Below are 22990 nucleotides of genomic sequence, written 5' to 3'. Positions count from 1 at the left end.
GTGAGCTGGGCCCTTCCACTTCAATCAAGAAAATGTCCACAGACCAGTCTGATGGAGGCATTTCTTCAAGTCAATGTTCCCTCCTCCAATATGTCTACACTCTGTGTGAGGTTGACAAAAGCCACAGCCACTCTTTAAAGTGCCCTTAGGAATGTTCAGAGTGAGCCTCTTCCCTTGAATTCTGCTCAAAAGCTTGCAGATTAGCAGTGATTTGCAAACTACATGTATACCCACGTTGACTCTTAGAACTGAGACTCAGCAATTTACTGATTGTGCTCACAGCTAGGGCAGAGTCAGGACCCAGCCCTCCTGACCTGCTGCTGGCCAGGGATTTTTGTATAATTTTAGCTGTCCCTTGAAACCAGAACTGAGGTGGAGAAGCTCCCCTAAGATTTTCGTTCCCCTGAAGATATTAGCAGGAAGGGAGCAAGGCTCTAGTTTCCGCCTTCCCTCGATGTCTCTCCCTACCTTGGAGAAGGACTCAAGTCAGAGGACATCTAGCCTTGAGTACTAGAGAACTAGAGAGCAGCAAACAGACATGAGGGGTGGGGCAGGGCTAAAGGTGCAAGGCAGGAGGTGGTCACTTCCTCTTTCTCTGTCCTGTGACTTCTGTTACCAATGCAGTGACAGGACCTCCCTGAACTAAGGTCAGGTGTATATGGAATGGTTATGAAAATTGAACAATTCTAAAAGCCCATTGGTCAGAACACCCTCGGAGTTTTGGGGCTATTACCTAATCTCAGTCTTGCAAAGCCATAGTAGGTCAGAGCCAAGAAAGACCTTAAAGACCATCTTACTACAAGTGAGGCTGAGGCCCAGAAAGTGGAGATGGCTTCCCAGGGTAGAGCCAAGATTTAAAACCTTGATTCCAACTTTTCCTAGAACTTCAAGGATTTCTAGAGCCATGATCATATCGTCTTTTTTCAAAAAGGAAGTCTGTTCCTCACTGTCCCAGAGGAAGTCTGGGTCCCTGGAGGAGATGGAGGAGAAGACACTAGCCCTGTGGCCTTTCAGGCTTATTCCTGTTCCTGGTGTTTATTGTGACTGTTTTTTTATTCCTTCTTCCTTCTCCCCTTTCTCGCTCTCTCAGCCCAGTGAACCATATCGCTGGGTGTGTTCCCATGCCACCCACCCTATGGTGGGGATGATAAGGAGAAAAGCCAGCATTTACTACATTCCTACTAGGTCTCAGGTCCCACATCACCACCAAGCCACTTCATTTCTGAAGATAGGTGGGCGTGGCTGGAAGTCCCACCTACCCATTCCCCTTCCTAATTCTCTCCTCTTCTTGTTCTACCGTGATGCGCCAGTCAGGTTAGGAATGGGACCGCTAGCTGAGTAGTGAGATGAGCCTCTGCACTGGCAGTGCCATCTGGGCTGTCCCAGATCTAGGACACTATATCTACCAGTTGGGTATGTTTACGAGTACTCTGGGAGCAGGGGGATTGAGTGTCCTGATTTCCAGCAATCTAAAATTGAGAGAGAATGGTCCATACCTACATTAGGCGTTGCCTTGGCAACTAGAGTAGTGGCAGCCATTCTGGCCTCGTCACCCTGCCTCACTCTTCCTAGCATCCCTAAGCCATCTAGTCTATATTCCCAGTGCCTGAGATATTCCCAGAACCAGAGTCTAGGGAATCTTCTCTAAAAGATGCTGGTCTCCATAGCGGCTTCTCCACCCACCTGCTCTAAATCCTTCAGTGAGCCTGCAGGCCTGGGCTTTGCAGGGAGGCTGAGGTTAAGGCTGAGCCGGAGAGTAGATGGCCCCCGGGAGTGGGTCAGCAGTGTTGTGCAGCGGCTAGTGAGGCTGCTGTTGGAGATCTGCCGGTGTACTCGGGGCTTGGAACCCCTGCAGCAGGCGCGGTGACCCAGGGAACGTGACAACAGGTGGCTGTTGAAGCCCATGTAGATCCAAGGGTTGCAACAGCTGCTGAGGTTGCCCAAAAGCATCGAGATGGTGAAAGCCACGTTGGTAGAATCTGCCAAGACAGACGCACAAAAGGCATTAGAATCACAGCTCAAGAGGTGTCGGTGGGGGTGGGGGACGACTCTAGGACAGAGGCTGGATCTCCACTGAACAGATGAAGGCATTTCCCAGAATGGGAGAGAGTTCTGTGATGTTCCATAACTCGATAGCCATAGCTCAGACTTCACCTGTAATTCCTGAGTCCAGGTCTCACTACCCTAGTTTTAGTTGATTTTTAACTTTAGGAATAGTTTGGTTCAAGTTCAGGTTCAAGTAAAGTCTCCCTGTGTTGAATTGATCCAGGTAGAAGAAAAAGATTTTGTTCCTCTTCAGTGGACCTGGTCTCACTCTGGAGCCCAGTCGAGCCTCAGACTTAAAGAAGGTCTTGGAAACTGTCCTCTCCATATGACCCATCTTTACCCAAGAAAATGAACATTTCCTAAGGTGTCTATATAGGGAGACAAATGGGACATTCGCTGATAAGAAATCATAAAGAACTTAATTTTCTTCCTTCTCCAGGCCTTCCGGATATGTGTGTTTTTCTCTTTGCTATGAAGGATTCCTTCCGACATCATCTGTAGAGACTGATGGCCCTGGGTTCCTTTAGTCTGCTTTCACCATGGGGAGTTTTCTTTCTGTCTCAAGAATAGTGGACTGTGGGCTGAGCAGAGACACATCCTTCTAAGCCCTCCTGGCTTTAAAAGACTCTTGAGGAATCAGTAGTTTCACTGGAGGGCTTGTCTCATTTTGGTCTCTTTCACATCTTGTATTTTTTTTTTAATCATTTTTATTGGATAGTCTATGTATTTACATTTCAAGTGTTATCCCCAGCTTAGAAGGCCGAGACACAGAAACCCTGCCACCCAGGCCAGCCAGTGAGCTTAAAGAAGGGGAAAAAAGAAAAGAGGGGAGGGAGGGCAGATAGAGAACAAGACAGAGCTGGGTGCAGCTGGCCTGATAAACCGAAACTGGGCATCGAGTAAGGGGAAAACGGGAATGAAGGGGAGCAAGCTGGATTGGGGCGCAGAGCACGAATGCAGTCTGGCCCATGCTCTCTCCCTCTCAAGTCTCTTGGCATTCATTCCCTGGTGCCCAGAAGCCTGTTACTGCCTTCCAGGTGTCAGATCATAGATGCCGCAGGATTCGCAGGGATATTTCCGAGTCCAGTTTCGGGCTGCGCGTGCTGTTCTCACCTGTGGAGTCCAGTTGCAAACACTAGTCCCGCACCACCGGTATAGTTCCCGATGCTTGAAGTACTGCTTGGAGCCCGTGTTCTCTCTGTCTCTGTCTCCCTCTCTCCCTTTCTCTCTCTCCCTATACCCCCTCTCCCTCCGACCCCCCGACTGTGTGCCCTTTGCCTCTCCTGTGTCTTCTGCACATCTGGTACAGACTGCCATCCAAGTGGGCCAGGTGATGAGCCCTAGAAAGTATGAGTCTCCGATTTCTAGGTGGGAGGATCTGACTGGCCAACACGGAGTTGGCTCTATCTACCCTCAGCCCAGAATCGAGGGCTCGAAGATCACAAGGAAAGTCGCCCACTGCTCCTTTCCCGAAACCAGCACACATCCCATCTTCAAAAGCCGAGCAGAATGGCACACACCTTTGATCCCAGCAGTTCCCTTGCAGCCTGTGGATATGGCGAGGTTTCGATATCACTGAATACTGTCTGCTCCAACTCAGTTTCACCATTGTCTGGTGGTCCGCTGGCCAGGTCCAGCATATAAACCCACGGCACCTGCTCTGAATTTCTAAAGAGCACAGTTCACAGAGGGCCTCGGGTCACCAAGCCACGGAAACAGCTGGGGTCTCTCTAAAACGTCAGTTTATGGCTGCCAAGAAGAGGGGATCTTCCAACATCTTTTCTCTCTGTTGCTGCTATGGACTTTTGCGGGTGTGTATGGGGGGGGGTCTGGTTCCTTCACATATTTTGCTCTTGAAAAATAACTGTCAGTGCTGGAGAGATGGCTCAGTGGCTAAGAGCACTGTCTGCTCTTCCAGAGGTCCTGAGTTCAAATCCCAGCAACCACATGCTGGCTTGGAACCACCTGTAATGGGATCTGATGCCCTCTTCTGGTGTGTCTGAAGACAGCTACAGTGTATGTACTCATATACATAAAACAAATAACATATCTGTCACTGAAATTACAGTGCAGACTTTCTGGGTTTCTCTAGTCTGTAATAAATATGTACCAAAATTTTGTTTTAAAATAAATGTCTTGAGTTACAGATATCAGTAGCTACTAAAACAAGTCTTCATGACAAGGGTATGGATGGGTTTGCTTGTTCTCATGTAAGCATATCTTAGCCAAATATTCGATATCACAGAACACAGAGCGTTTTCAATGCTTCTCAGAGTTGACCAGTACTTTGTATAATAGTCAATGCTGAGAATGTCGCTTTGTATGAACATGTAATATAAAACGACCGAAGACAAGATAAGAACATGTTAGATGTTATTGGAAACTCGATCCCAATCCCCGGTCAAAATTCATTCAATGATATTTTCCTCTGACGTTGTTGATACATGTATGTGTATGCCTGTGCAGATGTGTATACAGGTGCACATGCTTGCACATGTGTGTGTGGAGGTCAGAGGTTTGTGTCAACCAACTTCCTCTATCACTCTCCATGTTATTGCTTTTGTATTGTTTTGACACATGACCCTGGAGCGCACTGGTTGGCTGGACTTAGCCAGATCCCACCTCCCCGCCAGTCTTTCCCCATGGACGCTGGAGATTCAAACTCAAGTCCTCGTGTTTTTATGTAAACACTTGACCCACTGAACCTCCTCCCCTGGTTACTTTATAATATGAAACTCAAGTCATGTAACTCACACGGACATTTTAAAGCTCAAGCATTCCAATCCAGCTCAATCCAAACACAAGCTAACTCGACGCACGCTGAGCAGAGGCGACAGAGTTAAGGGTGATTTTGGGTTTTTTCCACTTTCTACAGAGCATCCTTGCCAAAACCAAAATGCTCTGCTCACCATATTCTCCTTTGCCTCGGGCCCAAAACAATCGATCAGCAGACCTTGGGATGAAACTTGTAAAACTACTTCACTACAGGAGAAGCCAACCGGCTACTAGGAGGCCTGTGGAGAGGCCTTCATGGCTGACCTACGCACAGAGGCCTGCCAGACAACCCACACACAAGCTCGCTTGAAAGCAGATTTTAGACCCGGCTGACACAACATGACTGCTTACCTCCAAGAGACTCTGAGTCATAGGACCCAACAAAAATGGTGTGTGAATCCCTGACCCATGGAAATGGTGAGGTAAAACGTATCATACCAAAGACAGCTCTCAGCTGGATAACTTCAGCCATCTTTATCTGCCTCCTCAAGAAGCCTTCACCTCATTTAGTGGCTCTTCGGCCTTCCTAATGCTGTGACCCTTTCATACAGTCCCTCGTGTGACCCACAGCCATGAAATTATTTTTGATGCTACTTCAAAGCTGCAATCTTGCTGCTGTTATGAATCGTAATGTAAATATCTGTGCTTTCCAACGGTCTTAGGCGACCCCTGTGACAGGGTGGCTGGACTTTAATTTCGCTTTAAAGCTTTATGTTTCTACAAGAGCCAACAGCTTGTGCATGAAATGAAAACATTGCCGTTTGTAACACGCAGCCGTTCGTTTTGGATCTGAGCTAAGGTGCTTCACGCAGCATTCTTTGGCATTCCAAGGTACCGCAGCACACACAGTGCAGAGTGTGTGTGTTGCACACTCAGAACCAAGGCTGCAGTGGACCTGCAGGGTGCAACACAGGTGTGTATTGCCAGACACAGCACAGATTCACTACGCATTGGATCTTGAACAAATCCTCCATCATCACACACTCAGAAGTTCCTTGCTTTCGCTGAGTTTTTTCAATCCCCAAATCCACCTGTGACTTCAACACATGGTTGGCCTTAATGGATATAGAATAAGACGAGACACTGTCTGTACCATGCCCTATATGTCACCTTCATTTGCATTATGGATAATGGCTTCTTGGGGCTCTGTGGTCTGCCTCCTCCTTCTCTCTAGTCTCGGTCTTTCTGTCATTTGGTCACTGAACATGTGGTCACCGGCTCGTGCAGGTTCCTGTGTGAGGGACTTGGGAGGACAATGAAGGAAACATGCCTGTCCTGCAAGTCTGCCACCACCCCCAAGTTCAACAGGGTGGGCAGGTCTAGGCACAGAGCATCTGCTTGGATCCCAATCTCATTCTTAAGTTGTCGCTAGGAATCTACTCTCTCGTGGGAGAAAAATGAAAATCTGTCTGAGGCAGGTAAAATGTACAGGTAAGAAAGGTCAGCAAAATCACTTCCAGATTCAGTTTTCTTCCTAGAGCTTAATGGCAACACTTCCCTCAGCACAGGAAAGCTGCCGGGATGACTCTGGCCTCCTGCTGGACACATCTGGGCACATCTGGGCAATGGCACAGCTGGCATACTAACTTCTGCACAGAAGTAGACTTTTTTTTTTTTTTTAAAGAAATGGCAGACTTGAAAGGAAACTCACAAGCAGACCTTCCAGTTCTAGCATAGTCAACAAGAATTGCCACTCCATGCCTTCTGCCTTTAAAGCAGAGATCCTAGACCTCTCCCCTTACCCCCTACCCCCTACCGCCAGAGCTCCCAGCACCCCCAAGAGCACTCCCCAGAGCTCCAAGCACCTCCAAGAGCTCCAAGCACCCCCCAGAGCTCCCAGCACTAACATCAAAGTTCCAGCTCATGTGTTTACCCAGCAGTACATGGCACGTGCACACACACACACACACACACACACACACACACACATGAAGGTATAAAGTGGGAACATTCAATAAAAGGCACAGGTCATGGGGAAAGAAGCTGAAGCCATCTTGCCTCAGTGGACAAATTCCATGCCTTGGGAAGCATGTTTTGGTTTGGTCCATCTGAATGAGACACAGTGTAGAGGCTGAGGATGTACCACGAGGGAGCATCGGATTCCATGGAAGCTCTGCTTCTCAGCCCTTGTGGGAGGATTCACCACACCCAATCCAGGCACAGATTCAGCTAACCGGGGCAAGGAGACAGATCTAATCCCAAACCATGCAAGAACAAGGTGTACTGAACAAATAATTCTAAAGCTTTTATTCTTCATCTGAGAGGACATTGTAGGACAGTGTTTGTCTCTGCACGGCTGGGTCAGACAGGCCCTAGGCCACGGGAAATCACTGTCTATGCAGACAACGTTTTGGGGACACTCTAATAATGAAGGTGGATGCTTCAGGCAAATGGGCTAAATCTTACCAACTAATGGAGAAAATAGAATTCATCTTCCTACACATCCTTCAATAAAGGGCAAAACCTACCTCATCTTTGGCATCATTGGCCAGACTGTAATTCTCGGGAAGAGAAGCCATGTGACAGATAAAGCTGGCCCATAAACCACCTGTTTCGAGCGCTGGCTCTATCACTATGAGCAGATGCATCTTGGGCCAACAGCTTTAAGGCCACGCTGAGCTCCAAATCTCTCAGAGGTACTACAGAGAAAGCCACTCCACAACACCATCTAGATCCACAGGCTTGGTACCCAGAAGCCCTTCCTACTGGTCTAGCCTTGGCTAGTATCCTTAATAGTAAGTTGGATTTAATGTGCTCATTGCTTTCAGAAAAACTTGCAAACACCTTGTGTTCAGACTAATGTCAAAAAGACAGAACCAATCATGGTGTTACACATCTGTATTCCCAGCAGCCAGGAGGACCAGAAGTTCGACATCGGTCCAGGCTGCACAGTAGTCACAAGGCCAGCCTGAGCCACCTGCAGCATCTGAAGCTCAGGAGGCTGCTGACTACTTTGTTCTCTGGCATCATATAAAGCTAATCTTTTTCTTTCTTTCTTTCTTTCTTTCTTTCTTTCTTTCTTTCTTCCTTTCTTTCTTCCTTCCTTCCTTCCTTCCTTTCTTTCTTTTTCTTTTTTTGTTGGGGGGGTGGAAGAGTCTCACTTTATCAGATACAGGGAAAGCCTCTCTCCTTGTAGATTCAAGTTAAGAAGCAGGGTTGTAGACAAGGTGCAGGCTGAAAGAAAGAAAGTAGTCTTGTAGAGGACCTGGGTTCTATTCCCACTACCCTTGTGGTGGCTCGTCACCATCTATCACCCTAGTTCCAGGAAAGCCAATTCCTTTTTCTGGCCTCTGTGGATACCAAGTACATACATTGGCCGCTGACATTCAGGCAAAATATCTGTACTCATAAAATAAAATAGCTAGAAAGAAAAGAAAAGGAAAGAAAGAAAGACTGGGAAAACCTGAAAGATTGGGCTTTCTGCTCTTTGCTCTGTCACCCCTGGCTGAGTGTCCTTGGGCAAGTCACAGATCCTTTCTGTGCCTCCGTTTCCTCCATGACAGAACGGAGTTATACTTGAGATCTAAATGCTGACATTTGCCAGCCCTAACTAACTAGAAGTGGCTGTTGAGAAAGCCACAGAGCTATGTCCAGACTCAGAAGGGAGGGGCACCCAGAAAGAAGGCTGTCCTCATACCCAACATTGCCACCCTGGGCCAGATTGTTTGAAACCCCTTTCAGATCTGTTAGTCTGTGATCCTCAAGTTCATGTAGCATGCTAGAAGTTGTCTGAGCAAATACACCAAAACCTCTTTCCCACAGGGGCCATGCTAATCTCTGTGCTGTTCCAGACCAGATGTTCTTCGCTAGCAGCACACGGTATTTTAAAACTTTAAAATAAGTAACCAAAATTTAAAATATCAAGAAATTTGTTCTAGAGAAATGGCTCAGAGGTTAAGCCTGCTCTTTCAGAAATCATGAGTTCAATTTCCAGCAACCACATGGTGGCTCATAACCATCAAGGATGAGATCTGGCGCCCCCTGCTGGCTAGGCAGGCAGAATATCATATACCTAAAAAATTAAATCTTAATTTTAAAAAAAATCAAGAAATTCCATTTAATTGTTATCCACTCAACACAGCCTCAGTGTCCCCAGAATTCTTGTATTAGAAACAGAGTCCTCAAAGTCTATGCCAATGGCACTTTTCAGGTGACCTTTGGAAACTGATAAGACCTTAGGGGCCTAAGAATCAATGGGTTAATGAGTTAGCTAGAAAAAGTATGCCCACTATAAAAACTAATTTCGCCACTTTCAGGGGTGCCCCTCACAACCCTGAAAATCTTCAGAAAGTCCCCGCTTTTAAGAAGAGCCTTCCCAGACTTCCCAGTTTCTAGGACAGTGAGAAATAAACTTCTGTGCTTTAAGTGCTAGGTGGGTATTTATTACAGCAGCACTAAGACAAGCAAGCACTGACTTTTTAGTTACTCCATTCATTTGCGTCCTGCCTGGCCCGGGGAGACACTGTGATCCTTATCCTGACCCTATTGCCTGCCCCCTCCCCCCACCCCACCCACCACACATACTTACCTTCATTAGGGGCATTCTCGTCCCACACAGACCACATCTGGACACTGAAGAAAGGTGCCCAGCAAGCAATGTAGGCCAGCACAATGACAAGGGTCATCTTCACGGTTCGGATCTTTGCCCTGGAGATGGTACTGATGCTGCTGACCCGGGATGGCAGCCCCCTCGTGGCTGCAGCGGCGGCAGAAGATGAGGACTTGTTCCAAGTCCGCCAGCCCCTTCTTTCCTCCCTGCCACCCTGTGTCTTGACTTTCAGGTTCTTGTAGATCTCACGGCAGATGAGGCTGTAGCAAGCTGTAAGCACCACCACGGGGAGCACAAAGATGGCCATGGTGGTCCAGGTGATGTAGGCCCGTGGGCCCCAGGGAAAGTAGAAATCTGCCCAGCAGTCCAGCACCCCTGAGCCCTGGATCACCTCTCGCAACGAAAAAATGAAAACCTGAGGGAGGCTGAGGATGGCAGCCAGCAGCCAGGGAGCAGCAATGAGAGGGTAGGTGGACTGGCTGGGCTGCCGGAGGCTTCGAAGAGGGTGACAGACAGCCAGGTACCGATCCAGTGTCATGGCCAGCAGCATGTAAGTGGAAGCAAACATACTTAGCACCTGGAGATACTTGACAGCCCGGCAGAGGAGGTCAGAGCCCTGGAAGCGGTAGGTGATGTCCCAGAGAAGCTGAGGCAGTACCTGGAAAAGCGCCACACCCAGGTCGGTCAGGGCCAGATGCAGCACGAACAGATGCATGCGGGAGCGCTTGTGGCCCTGGCGGCCCAGGGTCAGCAGTACAGCTAGGTTGCCTCCTGTGGCCAGAACCAGGACAGTAGCTAGGATACCAATCTCCACCTTGGCTAGCTCTTCATCCCTACCGAGCCACGGTGTGGTGGCATTGGCGACAGGCACGGTGCCTCCAGGGGAGGGAGTAGCCGTCCAAAAAGGCTCAGAATTCATGGTTAGAATTTGAGGGAGAGGTGGGGAAGGTAGGTGGAGGGACGGCGTGGGTGCAAGCAAGAAATTGGATAGATAAAATGGAGTGAGAGAGAAAGGTTTAGAGGTGGGGAGAAGGGGGGTGAGGGGTGATGATGGGGTAAAGGCTTGGAAGGAGGTGAGACAGCTCAGCAGACAAGGATGGAGAGGAAAACAAAAGGAGGAGAGAGCAGGACCGACATCCCTGACCTCACAGAGGCTGGGGAATCAAAGAAAGAAAAAGAGGGTCTGGGAGCTGGGTGTCAGTGTGGGAAGGAAGGTTGGAGGGGGCTTCTGAGAGGAAGCAGGAGCAGCTGCCATCTCCCAAATCCACCCCAAGTTCACTTTGACCAAACTTTTTTTTTTGGAATTAGAAAGAGTAGACGTTCCTAAGTTGTCTTGAGTCCAGGACCATGGGGGTTGCCTGCAGGAATTAGAAAGGGCTCCCACCGCTCTCTCACGGCAGGGTGAGCACAGGCAGGAGCAGATGCTGCAGCCCAGGGCGTTTTATGCTCTTGGATTCCTAGTCCAGAGGCTGCCGCTTGTCGATTGGCTCCTGCAGAGGAGGGTGGAGTGGGATTGTAGCGGAGGAGGATGGAGAAACATGGAGTGGAAGGGAGAAACTAGCCTAGCCCTTATCAGCTGCCAGGATCGGCTGAGTACAAACTCACCTACACTGCCATCCTGGTCCCTTGACTCTCTCCAGACAGGTAAGTATGCGTTTGTGTGTGTGTGTGTGTGTGTGTGTGTGTGTGTGTGTGTGTGTGTGTGTGTGTGTGTGAGAGAGAGAGAGAGAGAGAGAGAGAGAGAGAGAGAGAGAGAGAGAGGGAGGGAGGGAGGGAGGGAGGGAGGGAGGGAGGGAGGGAGGGAGGGAGGGAGGGAGGGAAGGAGAAAGAGAGAGAGAGAGAGAGCTCTGAGAGCTCTTTCCAAACACAGTGCTCCTGCTGCTGCTGCTGCTGCGGGGATCCCCAGGCATGTGTGAAAGATCTCAAATGGCTGAGAAGCATGCCCTAAAGAAACCGACTTTGGAGAGCCAGATGTGCCAGCCATTTTTCTTATGATGGGCACTTGGAGCTTTGAAGGCAGAAGAAAAGTGAGGACGTTTGTGACTGGGGCGGGGGCGAGTCAGGGGAAAGGTCAGGAGAGAAGCTAGACCTGGGAGTCTGGCATGATTAGAGCGCATGACAGGAGAAATTCCAAATAGAGTTTGCATCTCCAGGCTAAGTCTGAACTTCTAGCCTCTCTGGGGATACATTTCATGAGCTAGGGGTGTCGTTAACCACTCTGTGAGGCAGAAGTGCAACCCCTTAGAAATCATGTCACTTACTTAGAAGGTCACATAGCTAGTCAGCAGCAGCGCAGAACCAGAACAGAACAGCGTGCAGGCATTCTGTGCCTCAAGAGAAGCTAAGACAAGCTAAGATAATTACATGATCTTCAACAGCGCAGTTGTGATGGGAGCTGTCTGAAAGGCTGCAGATGATCACAAACAAGTAAATACCACCTAGCCCTGAGAAAGTCTTCAGCTTGATGGAGCAAGCACCACATGGTGTTGGTTGGCATTTTGTCTTCCGGGATTTCACACTGTTAGGACTCCCTACTTAGGTTGGAATTCCTTAGGAGCCCCAGTAGTATGAGGGAGGCCTCTCAGAGAGCTCTGTGACGGGGCCGGGTCTGTGACACCGGTCCCTTCAACTTGCTTTTTTAATCAAAGCTGATCCAGACCCCTTGGCCAAACCACGCACCCACATAACCAAGTAGCATCTTTTCTAGATTGTTCTGCTTGCTGTACATCTCACACTTTATCTTTCTGTGCCCAGGCTTCCACCTTTTCCAGAATTTTGCTTGTGAGCCAATTGTTTCCATTTCTCCCTCTATGCAAACTCACTCTAGAACCGTCCACTAAGGGGGAAAAAACTATAACCTTCCCCCAGAGACTGTGTCCATCCAGACTCCCAAGTTGCGGTATCTTCTTGCACCCAGCACAGCCTGCCTTCTTGCTTCCAGTTATTCACTTGTTTTGTTCTTTCAAGGCAGGGGTTTTCTGTGTAGTCCTGGCTGTCCCGGAACTCACTCTGTAGACCAGGCTGGCCTCAAAATCAGAGATCCATCTGCCTCTGCCTCTGGAGTGCTGGGATTAAAAGTGTGAGTCACCACAGCCAGGTATGAATGGATTTTTTAAAGAGAGAGGCCATAGCCCAAATTTTTAGCTCTAAACTAGCTGCCCTACTTGGTGCATTTTAATTTTCTTGTCTCCTTATGACTAGACTTGATAGGTTTTGTCAACCTGGTCTGTGTGGGCAATATCTTGGTCCCTTTTTGTAGCTCCCTGGTTATAACTGGTTCTGAGGATCTCACCCTTTTACTTGTTTTGATTTCTTCTTTATGAATCATTCAAATCCTCCATGTAACTTCTGAACTGACTTTCTCACTTCAGGTCTCTTTCACATGTTCTGATATCGACCATTTTTATGTTACCACATGTTGCAAATATGAACTGTGGCCTATGACTCAGCCCTTAATGTTGAATGGAGTCATTTACTACACAAAAAATCTAATTAGGATTTAGTTCATAGTTTTTCTATTTTTAAAACATCTATTTATTTAATGTGTATGAGTACTCTGTCTTCAGACACACCAGAAGAGGGCATCAGATCCCATTCAAAATGGTTGTGAGTCACCATGTGGTTGCTGGAAATTGAACTCAGGACCACTGGAAAAGCAGCCAGTGCTCTTAACCACGAAGCCCCATAATTCCTCTTATTCCAACCCTTGTGCCTTATGTTCTCTGTTTACAGAAGAGAACTAGTCCCTCCTGTAGTGATCCACGGCCCCCTCCACACACATACACCAGCACTGTTTTCTACTTTTAGGCTAGAAATTCTTTGGGAATGTGCTTTTTGTGAATGAATAAAGTGAGTCTCTAACTTCATTTTCCTCCCGGGGAACATCAGTTCTTCCACTCACTGAGCAATCCGTTGTTATCTGTCTATTACCTGGATAATTACCAAATCTTAATGTTTTTATTGACTATTTCTAGGATCTCTTTCTAACATGTTCCACCATTTGTATAATCTCCCTTCTAATATTTTACTATTTGAAAATGAACTTTAAGATATAGCAAAACAAAAAAAAATATGAGCCTACCCCTTATCCTTTTAAAAATGTAAGTATGTAGTATGTACTATTCTTGATTATGTGTGTAAGTGTGAGTGTGTGTGGGGAGGAACACATGTGAGCATAGGTGTCCCAGAGGCCAGAGGCATTGCGTATCCTGAGAACTGGGGATACAGGTGGTTGTGAGCCACTGACTTGGGTGCTGGGAATAGGCTTGGGTCCTCTGCAGAGCAGCAAGTCCTCTCCAGCCCCTCTCCCCTTGTTCTTCTCAAGCTGTTTTTCCAAACTTTGAAAAACTGTATTTTTTTTTCTCAGTCCAGCTCCACAGAAATCTGTTGAAACACTGATTCTTGGGTAGCAGCATTATGATTTTAATTAAGGTCTGATACTCTTCAGTAATGTCCCCTAACTTTCTTCATAAAAGTCTATCCACCTAAAGATGGTTGGGTTCAGCATGCCCTGCGGTTTCTGCTCCCATTATGCACGCTACTGTACAGCTCTACTGTACCTTCTGTCACTGACTGCTTATTGCCAGTACTGGGTTTTGGCTCCTTCCTGTATTTCTAAAGTGTGCAAGTTATCTAGGCATGTAATATTGTCTGCAACAACAGTGATTTCGTTATCTACGCTCAAGCTTTTTAGCTCCTGTTTCTTCTTCTTGTCGTATTACTAAATCGAAGACTCCATCGTTGAAGTTGATGATCTTGAAGCATTAGATTCACTGGAACTCTTCTTCAGTTATGCATTTTAAGATGCATCCTTTTAACCTACATGTACTAGTCAAGTGATCCTATAGAAGCTGTTACTAATAAAACCTTCTCAACTACCTCAACTTTTGTTACCCACCGGGGACAGTTATTTTCTTCCATCTTATACTTTTTATTAAAGAATATTGAATCATATTCAAAACCAGAGAGAACAGCATAAGGAAACCCTGTTTCCATCCCCCAGTGGTTGCCATAATCAGTAGAGAGACAACTTGGTTTCATCTAAATCTCTTTCGATTCTCCACCCCAGTATTATTTTGAGGCAAGCATCAGACACCATGTTGTTACTATCTCAATATCTTCGTCAGGGTTTCTGTTGCTGCAATGAAGCACCATATCCAAAAAAGCAAGTTGGGGAGGAAAGGATTTGTTTGGCTTGCATTTCCAGATCACAGTCCTTTGTTGGAGGAAGTCAGGATAAAAACTCAAGCAGGTCTGGAACCTGGAGGCAGAAACAGATGCAGAGGCCATGGAAGGGTGCTGCTTACTGCCTTGCTTCCTTTGGCTTACTTAACCTGGTTCTTATAGAACCTAGGACCACCAGCCCAGGATGTCACCACCCACACCCCCCTCCATCAATGAATAATTGAGAAAATGCCCTGCACCCTTATGGAGGTATTTTTCTCAATCAAGGTTCTCTCCTTCCAGATATCTCTGGTTTGTGTATCATGTTGACACAAGACCGGCCAGCACACTAGATACGTATTTCTAAATGTAATTGTGACTGACATGTTACCACACCTGTAACCCGTCAAGTTACTCTTCAGAGAAACAGTAAGTGTGGTATGGGTCTGAGTATAGAGACGGGAAGAGGGAAGAAAAGACAGGAAAGAGCCGGGAGGCAGGATGGGAAGGGACTTAGCCATATGATAATGGAGACTGTGAAGTCTCATACACTACAGATGTACAGTTGGTGTGTCTAAGAGTGTGCCCCCCAGGGGGGCACTTATTTACCATGCTTGAGATGCTAGGTTGGATTTCTGGAACTGAAAAACAAAAGCAAAATACAACATCACAACCAAATGCAAACCAAGCTGGAGATCCAGAACTCTTGTGTACTCTCTTCAGTCCATGTCTGAAGGTGGCAGAGACATTCCAGTCTGAAAGATGACTGTCTTGAAATACAAGAGCTATTTTTTTTTCCAGTCGGTGTCTAACAGTAGGGAAAGGTCCTTTTTACAATTCTGTGCCTGCACAATCCAAAATATCCTAACCCATGCTAAGCTGTTAAGGCTAAATAGTATCCCCAGAGGATGATTTTCATTTCTAAAACAGCCCTTCTAAGAAAACAGTCTATAACCCAAAGGACGGGCTCTAATTGTAGATTCAGCACTAAGAGGGGACACCATGGAATGGATTATTTTCTCGGCCAGATTCTGGTCCCCATGCCAGCCAGGGTCAGCCACCATCCTGCTGGAAGTGAATGCTCCACTTCAGGCTCCAGCTGCAGAGTGACAGCAAGGTCACAGAAGAAGAAAGAGCACTTGATGCCTCTGCCCCAGAGCATATCCCTGCCTCCTCAGGGTCAAGTCTGCCTTCAAGTCTGGTTTTCAACCTATTTCTCATTCAGAACCTGGGTCTGCTGAGTACTTTGACCCAGAAATGCTGTTGTACAGCCCATAGCTGAGTTCAGAGGACTGGTCTGAAAGGAATCACGGGTCTGCTTCTATTTATGAAGAAGAAGGAGGAGGAAAAGGAGAAGGAGAGAGAAGGCGGAGAAGGAGACGAGACCCTAGAAAAAGGGTGAAGGTAGGATGCTGGAGGAAAACACAAGTTAGATTTTGTTTGTTTGGTATCTATCTGGCCCAGCACTGTACAGACACGATTCCAGTTCTTACAGCAACCCTGGGAAATAAATATTGCATATTATCTTTCGCCAGACCACCTGCATGCTAGTGAGGACACAGAGATGACCAGAAAGCTTCCCCCATATTGTCAAACCGACCAGGGCTCCAAGTCCTTTCCACAAAAGATGTCAGAGGTAGAGCTGAAGGAGGACCTACAGATGCAGAATGAGCTCTAAACAGAACCATGAAGGGCTAAGTAAGCACGACTCAGGGCCCCACATAGGATGCACAGTGGGGTCCAGGCAGGGTCTTTCTGGATGCAGAAGGGACCCATCAGGTATGAAGGCCAGTGGAATACATCCGTTGGTCTCCTTCCTCTTCGACTCCTATTACATGATCATTTGTTTTCTGGCTGATTGGTTCTAGGATGTGGTTAAAGTCCCAGTCTTTCTTTGTCAGTGTTGGGACAGACCTTTCCTGATTATGTGATCACCTCATATTATGTGATTCTGTTTGGGAGGAGCTGGTCTCTCGGGGACACTCCCCTCTCCATGTTGCTCTGTGTCCCGCTTTGCTGCCTCCTCCAAAGATGCCGTTTACATTTTTAAAAGATTGTTATATATGTATGTGTATCTGCATGTACATCCCTGTGGTGGCCAGAGGAAGGCATTGGGTCTCCAGAAGATGGAGTTACAGGTAGTTGTGAGCCACCTGACAAGGGTGCTAGGAATCAAACGCAGGTCTTGTGAAAGAGAAAAAAAATGCTTTTAACCACTCAGCTGTCTCTCTGGTTGGTTTGCTTGTTTAATTTGCCAAGACCTTCGAAGCTTCTCATTTTTATAATTCTGAACAGCAGGGAAGTCTCTCCTCAACCTTGTAGTTCATGAAAACTTGGCTTTGAGAATATGGGTTTTGTTTTTATTTTTTATTGGATATTCTCCGAATTTACATTTTAGATATTATACCTTTCCCCCAACCCCCCCCCATTGCCCCCGTGAAGGTGCTCCCTCTCCCAACCACCCTCTCCCACCTCAGCATCTTGGAGTTCTCCTACACTAGGGAAAGGACCCTTTGCTGGATCAAAGGCCTTTCCTCCCTCTGATGTCAGAAATGTTACTCTGCTGCATATGCACCTGGGCCATGGGTCTCTCCATGCAAGTTCATTGGTTGGTGTTTTAGGTGGGTTTGGTGAGTTGATAATTTTGTTTCTTTCATGGGGTTGCAGACCCTTTCAGCTCCTTCAGTTTTTTCTCTAGATCCTTCATTGGGGTCCCTGTGTTCAGTCCGATGGTTAGCTGCAAGCATCCTCCTCTGAATCACTATGGTTCTGGCAGAGCCTCTGAGGAGGCATCGGGAATGTCGACTTTTTAAACTTTCCATGATTCCTCAACAGTTTTAAATGGGGTGTTTGAAAACTTGAGGAAAATGAAGTAAATGATGGTCACGTGTCCTTGGCTGTGTAAGATGTACTGAGTTTCAAAGCTTATTGTAAAAGGTGGTTAGGACCCCACACTGCATGACGTAGCCGCAGAGCTCGTACACATTTGGTTCAATGGGGGCAAATAGGGGCTGGTGTCCTAGAGGTTGTGTTGGCCTCAAGCTTTCCTGGGTACTGGTGACTAGATCCATTGATGGTTGTTTCCTCAGGCTCAGAACCCAATTCTAGGTATCAGTGGCCTCATTACAAAGTCCCAGTATCCCAGAAGGAAAAGAAACCCGCTGAGGAAGGAAAGGTTGAGGTCACTGTATGCATCTCAAAGTGGCATAGTTTGATAATACCTAGATTCTTTCTCAGTACAGACCTGGGACCAACTGAGCCATAGGAGGGTAGCAGCAGTGAGCTGGAAGAAGCTGCCACCAGAAGTGTGGGAGGGCATAGATCAGATGCCACCACATGGGAGACCTCTGTCTTTGTCAGGGTTTCTATGCTGCACAAAGCATCATGACCAGGAAGCAAGTTGGGGAGGAAAAGGTTTGTTCAGCTTACATGTCCACATTACTGCTCATCACCATATGAAGTCAGGACTGGAACTCAAGCTGGTCAGGAAGTAGGAGCTGATGCAGAGGCCATGGAGGGATGTCACTTACTGGCTTGCTTCCCATGGCTTGCTCATCTTGCTTTCTTATAGAACCCAGGCCTACCAGCCCAGCGATGGCACTGACCACAATGGGCTGGGCCCTCCCCCCTTGATCACTAATTGAGAAAATGCCTTACAGCTGGATCTCATGAAGACATTTCCTCAACTGGGGCTCCTTTCTCTGTGATAATTCCAGCTTGTGTCAAATTGACACAAAACCAGCCAGTACAACCTCATAATGGATAAGACAGGTCTTCCTGTCTCCACTTCTGAAATGGCAGGGTGACAGGCAAGCATCATGATCTGTGGCTTGAGAGAGGACATACATGCAACCAAGCAGTTGTTTAAATGCCATAGGTGCCCAAGAAAGTGTCAGTTGCTTGTAGCACCTCACCTTAGGCAGAGATGAGCCAAACAGATTACAGAGCCTCTAAATCACTGTAAGGCTTTGTGGGAGGTGCTTATTTTATATGGAAAGTCTCCCACAAGCACTTGCCACAGGAGAGTAAGTCCCTACTCATTCAAGGAGATTCTACCTAAGTTTTCCTTTATCTCTTCAGATACTTTCTTCTGGTGTTGTCCAGACCCAAGTGCCCAGGTGTTAGCTTCTGGTTAGCCTCTTTAATGTCCTGCCTCTTTCTCTTGCTTGAGTCATTGGGATGTAATTGAAGGCAGGCAGACAGTTTCCTTATCTATAAAATGGGGACATTTAATACCTACTTTCAGGTGACTGAAGAGATTTTGTGTACATGGAACCTAACTGAACATAGCACATAGTAGGTGCTCAGTGATCTTCGAAGCAGAACATACTGCTGTGGCTCATCTCTGCTGTGTCTCCTGTCTCTGGTTCCCCCTTCTGTTTAAAAAGTATCACATAGGCAAATGGCACCTAAAATTATTTTCATTTTTTTGTACTATCTTTCGGGCATTCTGTTCTGGATGGTAAATGAGTCAGAGGTAGGACAGATTTGTCTTCAGTAGTCTAAGCAGTTTGATTAGAGTCAAACTACTCTGACCTTCAAAGTCTCCCCTTGGTAGTCCTCAGTGACTAGTGATATCCCTAGAAGAGCCCTCCTCTTATCTCCTTTGAATGCTGTGCTGCCTAGTTTTTATGTCAACTTCACATAAGCTAGAGTCACCTGAGAAGTGTGAACCTCAGTTGACAAAATGCTCCACCAGATTGGCCTATAGGGAAGCCTGTGGAGGCATTTTAAAAAATTGTTAATCATTTTATTTGTTTACATATCAAATCGTATCCCCCTTTCTGGTTTTCCCTCTGAAACCCCCCATCTCATCCCTCCTCGACCCTGCTTCTAAGAGGGTGCACCCCACCCACTCCTCCACTCCCCCACTCCCACCTCACTGCTCTAGCATCTGCCTATGCTGGGGCATCAACCCTCCACATATACATACGGATGGATAGAAGGGATTAGCTCACTGTGGGTCCTGGGTTTTATAAGAAAGCCGGCTGAGCAAGACATGGAGAGCAACCCAGTAAGCAGCACTCCTACAAGGTCTCGACTCCAGCCCTTGCCTTAAGGTTCCTCCCTCTGTGGTGTACTATGAACAACTGGGATGTGTAGGCTGGGATGTAAGCTGGGATGTCTAAACACTTCCCACTCCAAGTCGCTATTGGTCATGGCCTTTATCATCACTCCAGAAACCAAACCAAGACAAATGTATTCATTTCAGCACAAAATTCCATGCCAGATGCTTGTAAGAAGAAGTAGGGGAGTAAAGACTCCTCAGGGAAGACAGACAGATGAACACAGTGTGCACATGAACATGGTGAAAAACAACTCAGCTCTCTTTCTTTAATCAGGTCCTGACCACATTAAAATAGTTTTTTTTGTTTTTTTTGTTTTTTTTGTTTTTTGTTTTGTTTGTTTTTTTGCAGGCCTGTGGTCCTACCACCTAGGAGACGGAGGCAGGAAGATCAAGAGTTCCACATTAGCCATGGTCATGCCTTTATCTGTAGCCTTTATCTCGCTCCAGGCCCACAACCTGCATAGATCTGCCTCCCCTGTGCCTTTCAGTCTTCCTGCAATGTGCCTCCAGAATAAGTTCCCAGACTCTCACAGCCATTGTGCTGGGTTTCTCTCTCTCTCTCTCTCTCTCTCTCTCTCTCTCTCTCTCTCTCTCTCTCTCTCTCTCTCCTTGGAGACAAGGTGTCACTCTGTAGACTAGGCTGATCTTCTTCCTATGTCAGGCTTCTGAGTACTTAGATTAAAGGTGGGCACCACTATGCTGGGAGCTTCCTGTCTTTTCCTTTTCCTTTTCTTTTTCATTGTCTCTGCCGACATTTCCAGCTCCCTAGAGATATAAACTAGATGTTTTTATAGTCCCTATGTCTCAATGACTCTCAGACTTTGGCAGAAATATTTGAAATGTTAACTTCTTGGCTTTTACCTCAAAGGCAAAGAGACTGTGGGACTGGGTGGGCTCAGGAACTTGCCTTGTATGTCCAAACACAAACCACAGAGAGGTTGTGGTGGTGATCTATAGATCACAGATAGAGACATTGCACACACATGTTAGTTTATGCCTATGAGTAAACCAAAAAGGGTCCCGGCCTGCCTGTAATTCATTATATAGTCCAGCCTAAACTCAAACTCATGGTACTGTCTCAGCCTCCCGAACACTGGCATTGCAGTAATAAGGCAGGATTTCTGCTTTCCCAACATGTTTGTTTTGGTCTCATTTAGAGGAACATTTAAAAAAAATTTTTTTTCAGTTGGTGTTCAACATTCAAACATCAGGAGATTTAGCCTGAAAGGTCCCCAAAATTATCAACTCTCCCTGAATAAAAACCAGATCTAATAACAACAGATTAGTGAATCCACTCTCCAAGGACACAATTGGCTGAAGCTGACCACCCATCACTGTGAGGGACATGGCCTACTAAGCACCTCAAAGTCCCTGTGACTCGCTCTCATCTCCTTCCCCACTGAGCATTCATTGTTATTATCCTCAAGTTGCTATGGGGATTATTCCTTTATCCAGCCCACTCCCCTCACTGATGCTATAGACATGGCCCCTGTTGTACTAGAGTTTGGAAACCCCGTGGCAACACTTTTAGTATCACACAGAGCCAGGCTAGGGATGGCCAAACTATGTTCCCCACTACCTCCACTCTTTACCTTGGCGTAGAAATCTTAGAATACCCTGGGGCATTAAGTCACCCAACTTCCCTGAGGATGTGGCAGTCATCTCTGGAGAGTAGAAAATGGCTGATACGGAGAAACTATTTTGAAATGATGGCAAATGGCCGTCAGAAGAAGGCGTGTCAAGAGAGATCACTCAAGAAACACCAGTGGACAGTGTCCGAGTATCTAAATGTCTGAGGGTGGCCTTTCCTATACCTATTCCACAGCCACCCACGCCCCTCCTTTTGTCTGAATACATACTCACCTAACAACCTCCTGGTCGCACATGCCATTCTAGGAGGTGGGTGTCTTGGAAAGCAATGATGGCTATTTTGGTCACTGGACAGCTGTGACCATTTATTGCTCACTTTACAGTGACTTCCTGCCATCCATGTGTCTTATGAGGTTACCTTAGTACAGGCCAAACTAATAATAAAGTGAAGCTCCTGACCTTGCAACACTGAAGACTTGAGGAGGAACATCCTCACCAGGAGACCATTGTTTGTTTGTTTGTTTGTTGCTGGCCAGGAATCTTTCCTCTGCATCAAGGATTTGGGCATATCCCAGACCTGATGCTGTAGCCTCTAAATCCAGCCATGATCTGCAGTCAGAGACTAGTAAGTCTTGGTTCTACCTCAAGTCTAGCTGTCCCTGAGAGATGTCACTGTACTTTGTGTTCTGCCTGATACACCGGGCCACTCTGAAGTGGAAACACTGAGGCAGGAGCCGGGCAACTGTCCATCAGCCCTGCCCTGCTTGAGACCCTTTTCATTTCCGAGGTCCCTTTCCGTCCCATATGCCATATGTCTAGGTTCCTGGGACTGGTGGGGCAAATGGCATGAGCAAGAATAGACCAGAACTGGAATTCAGCCAGCGAGCAATCTCCGTGAGAATCACAGTCACTACCCATCATGCATCTGTCTGCTTCCTGGTGGCTCAGAGGCACTCTCACAGATCCCTGGATACCGGGAGAGGGAGGCTCTGGGGGAAGAGAAAACAAGGTTACCATCAGAACCAAAGTGGCACAAGGCATAGAGGGGCTGGTGGCTTGCTCCACAGGAAGAGTAGTTTTTCAGAGTCAGGGACATGCAGGAACAGCTAGCCCTGCCCTGGATGCTAAAATGGATTACACAGGGCTGGAGAGATGACTCAGTGGTTAAGAACACTGGCTGCTCTTTCAGAGGATGCTGGTTCAAGTTCCAGCACCTACATGTCAGCTCACAGTGATCTATAACTCCCGTTCCAGGGGCTCTGACATCTTCACACAGTCATGCATGGAGGTAAAACAGTAATGTATATAAAATCCAAGTGAATAAATTATTTTTAGAAAAATGGGTTACACAACCTTTATCTAACTGGGTCAAGTAAAGGAGTCCCATGAGGGAAAAGGTTTTTGGCTACCAACCATGAATGCCAAGGGAGCAGACCCTTCCATGTTACTTCTGTGTCCTGCTCTCATCCAACTCCAAGTTCTCTGATCTACTTACTCCTTTCCTATATTAATTCTGCTTTATGCCAACTACTCTCAGCCACCATGAAATATGAAGCTTAAAACAATAAGGACATTTTGTCATCTTACATGTTGCCATTTTTCCTAAACAAACAATCCAACCCCATACTATTATCACACCTAAGAAGATGGACAGCTGTCTGTTAATGTCACCTAAGACTCAATCCAATGTTGTTTCCCCTAATGTTCTAGAAATGAGTTTGTAGGCTGGCCAGGGCATTGCAAAGCTTTTTATTTGTAGATTTTCTTCCTTGAAATAGCAGCTCTTTGTGTGGTGCTGG

The 22990-nt window shown here is 46.9% G+C and overlaps 1 protein-coding gene across 1 annotated transcript; it reads right to left on the bottom strand.

The window, feature by feature from the left end:
• Window positions 1–1644: 1644 nt before the first annotated feature.
• On the bottom strand, window positions 1645–10289 carry AVPR1B (arginine vasopressin receptor 1B; the record flags this gene model as incomplete). Its single annotated transcript, XM_080917846.1, has 2 exons — window positions 1645–1979; window positions 9350–10289. 2 exons carry the CDS (start codon window positions 10287–10289, stop codon window positions 1645–1647), a joined length of 1275 nt encoding a protein of 424 aa, XP_080773972.1.
• Between the last annotated feature and the right edge of the window lie 12701 nt (window positions 10290–22990).

Source organism: Micromys minutus (assembly GCF_963924665.1).
Source record: "Micromys minutus genome assembly, chromosome: 6".
Classification (NCBI taxonomy): Eukaryota; Metazoa; Chordata; class Mammalia; order Rodentia; family Muridae; genus Micromys; species Micromys minutus.
This window is presented reverse-complemented; position numbering and strand designations above follow the sequence as displayed.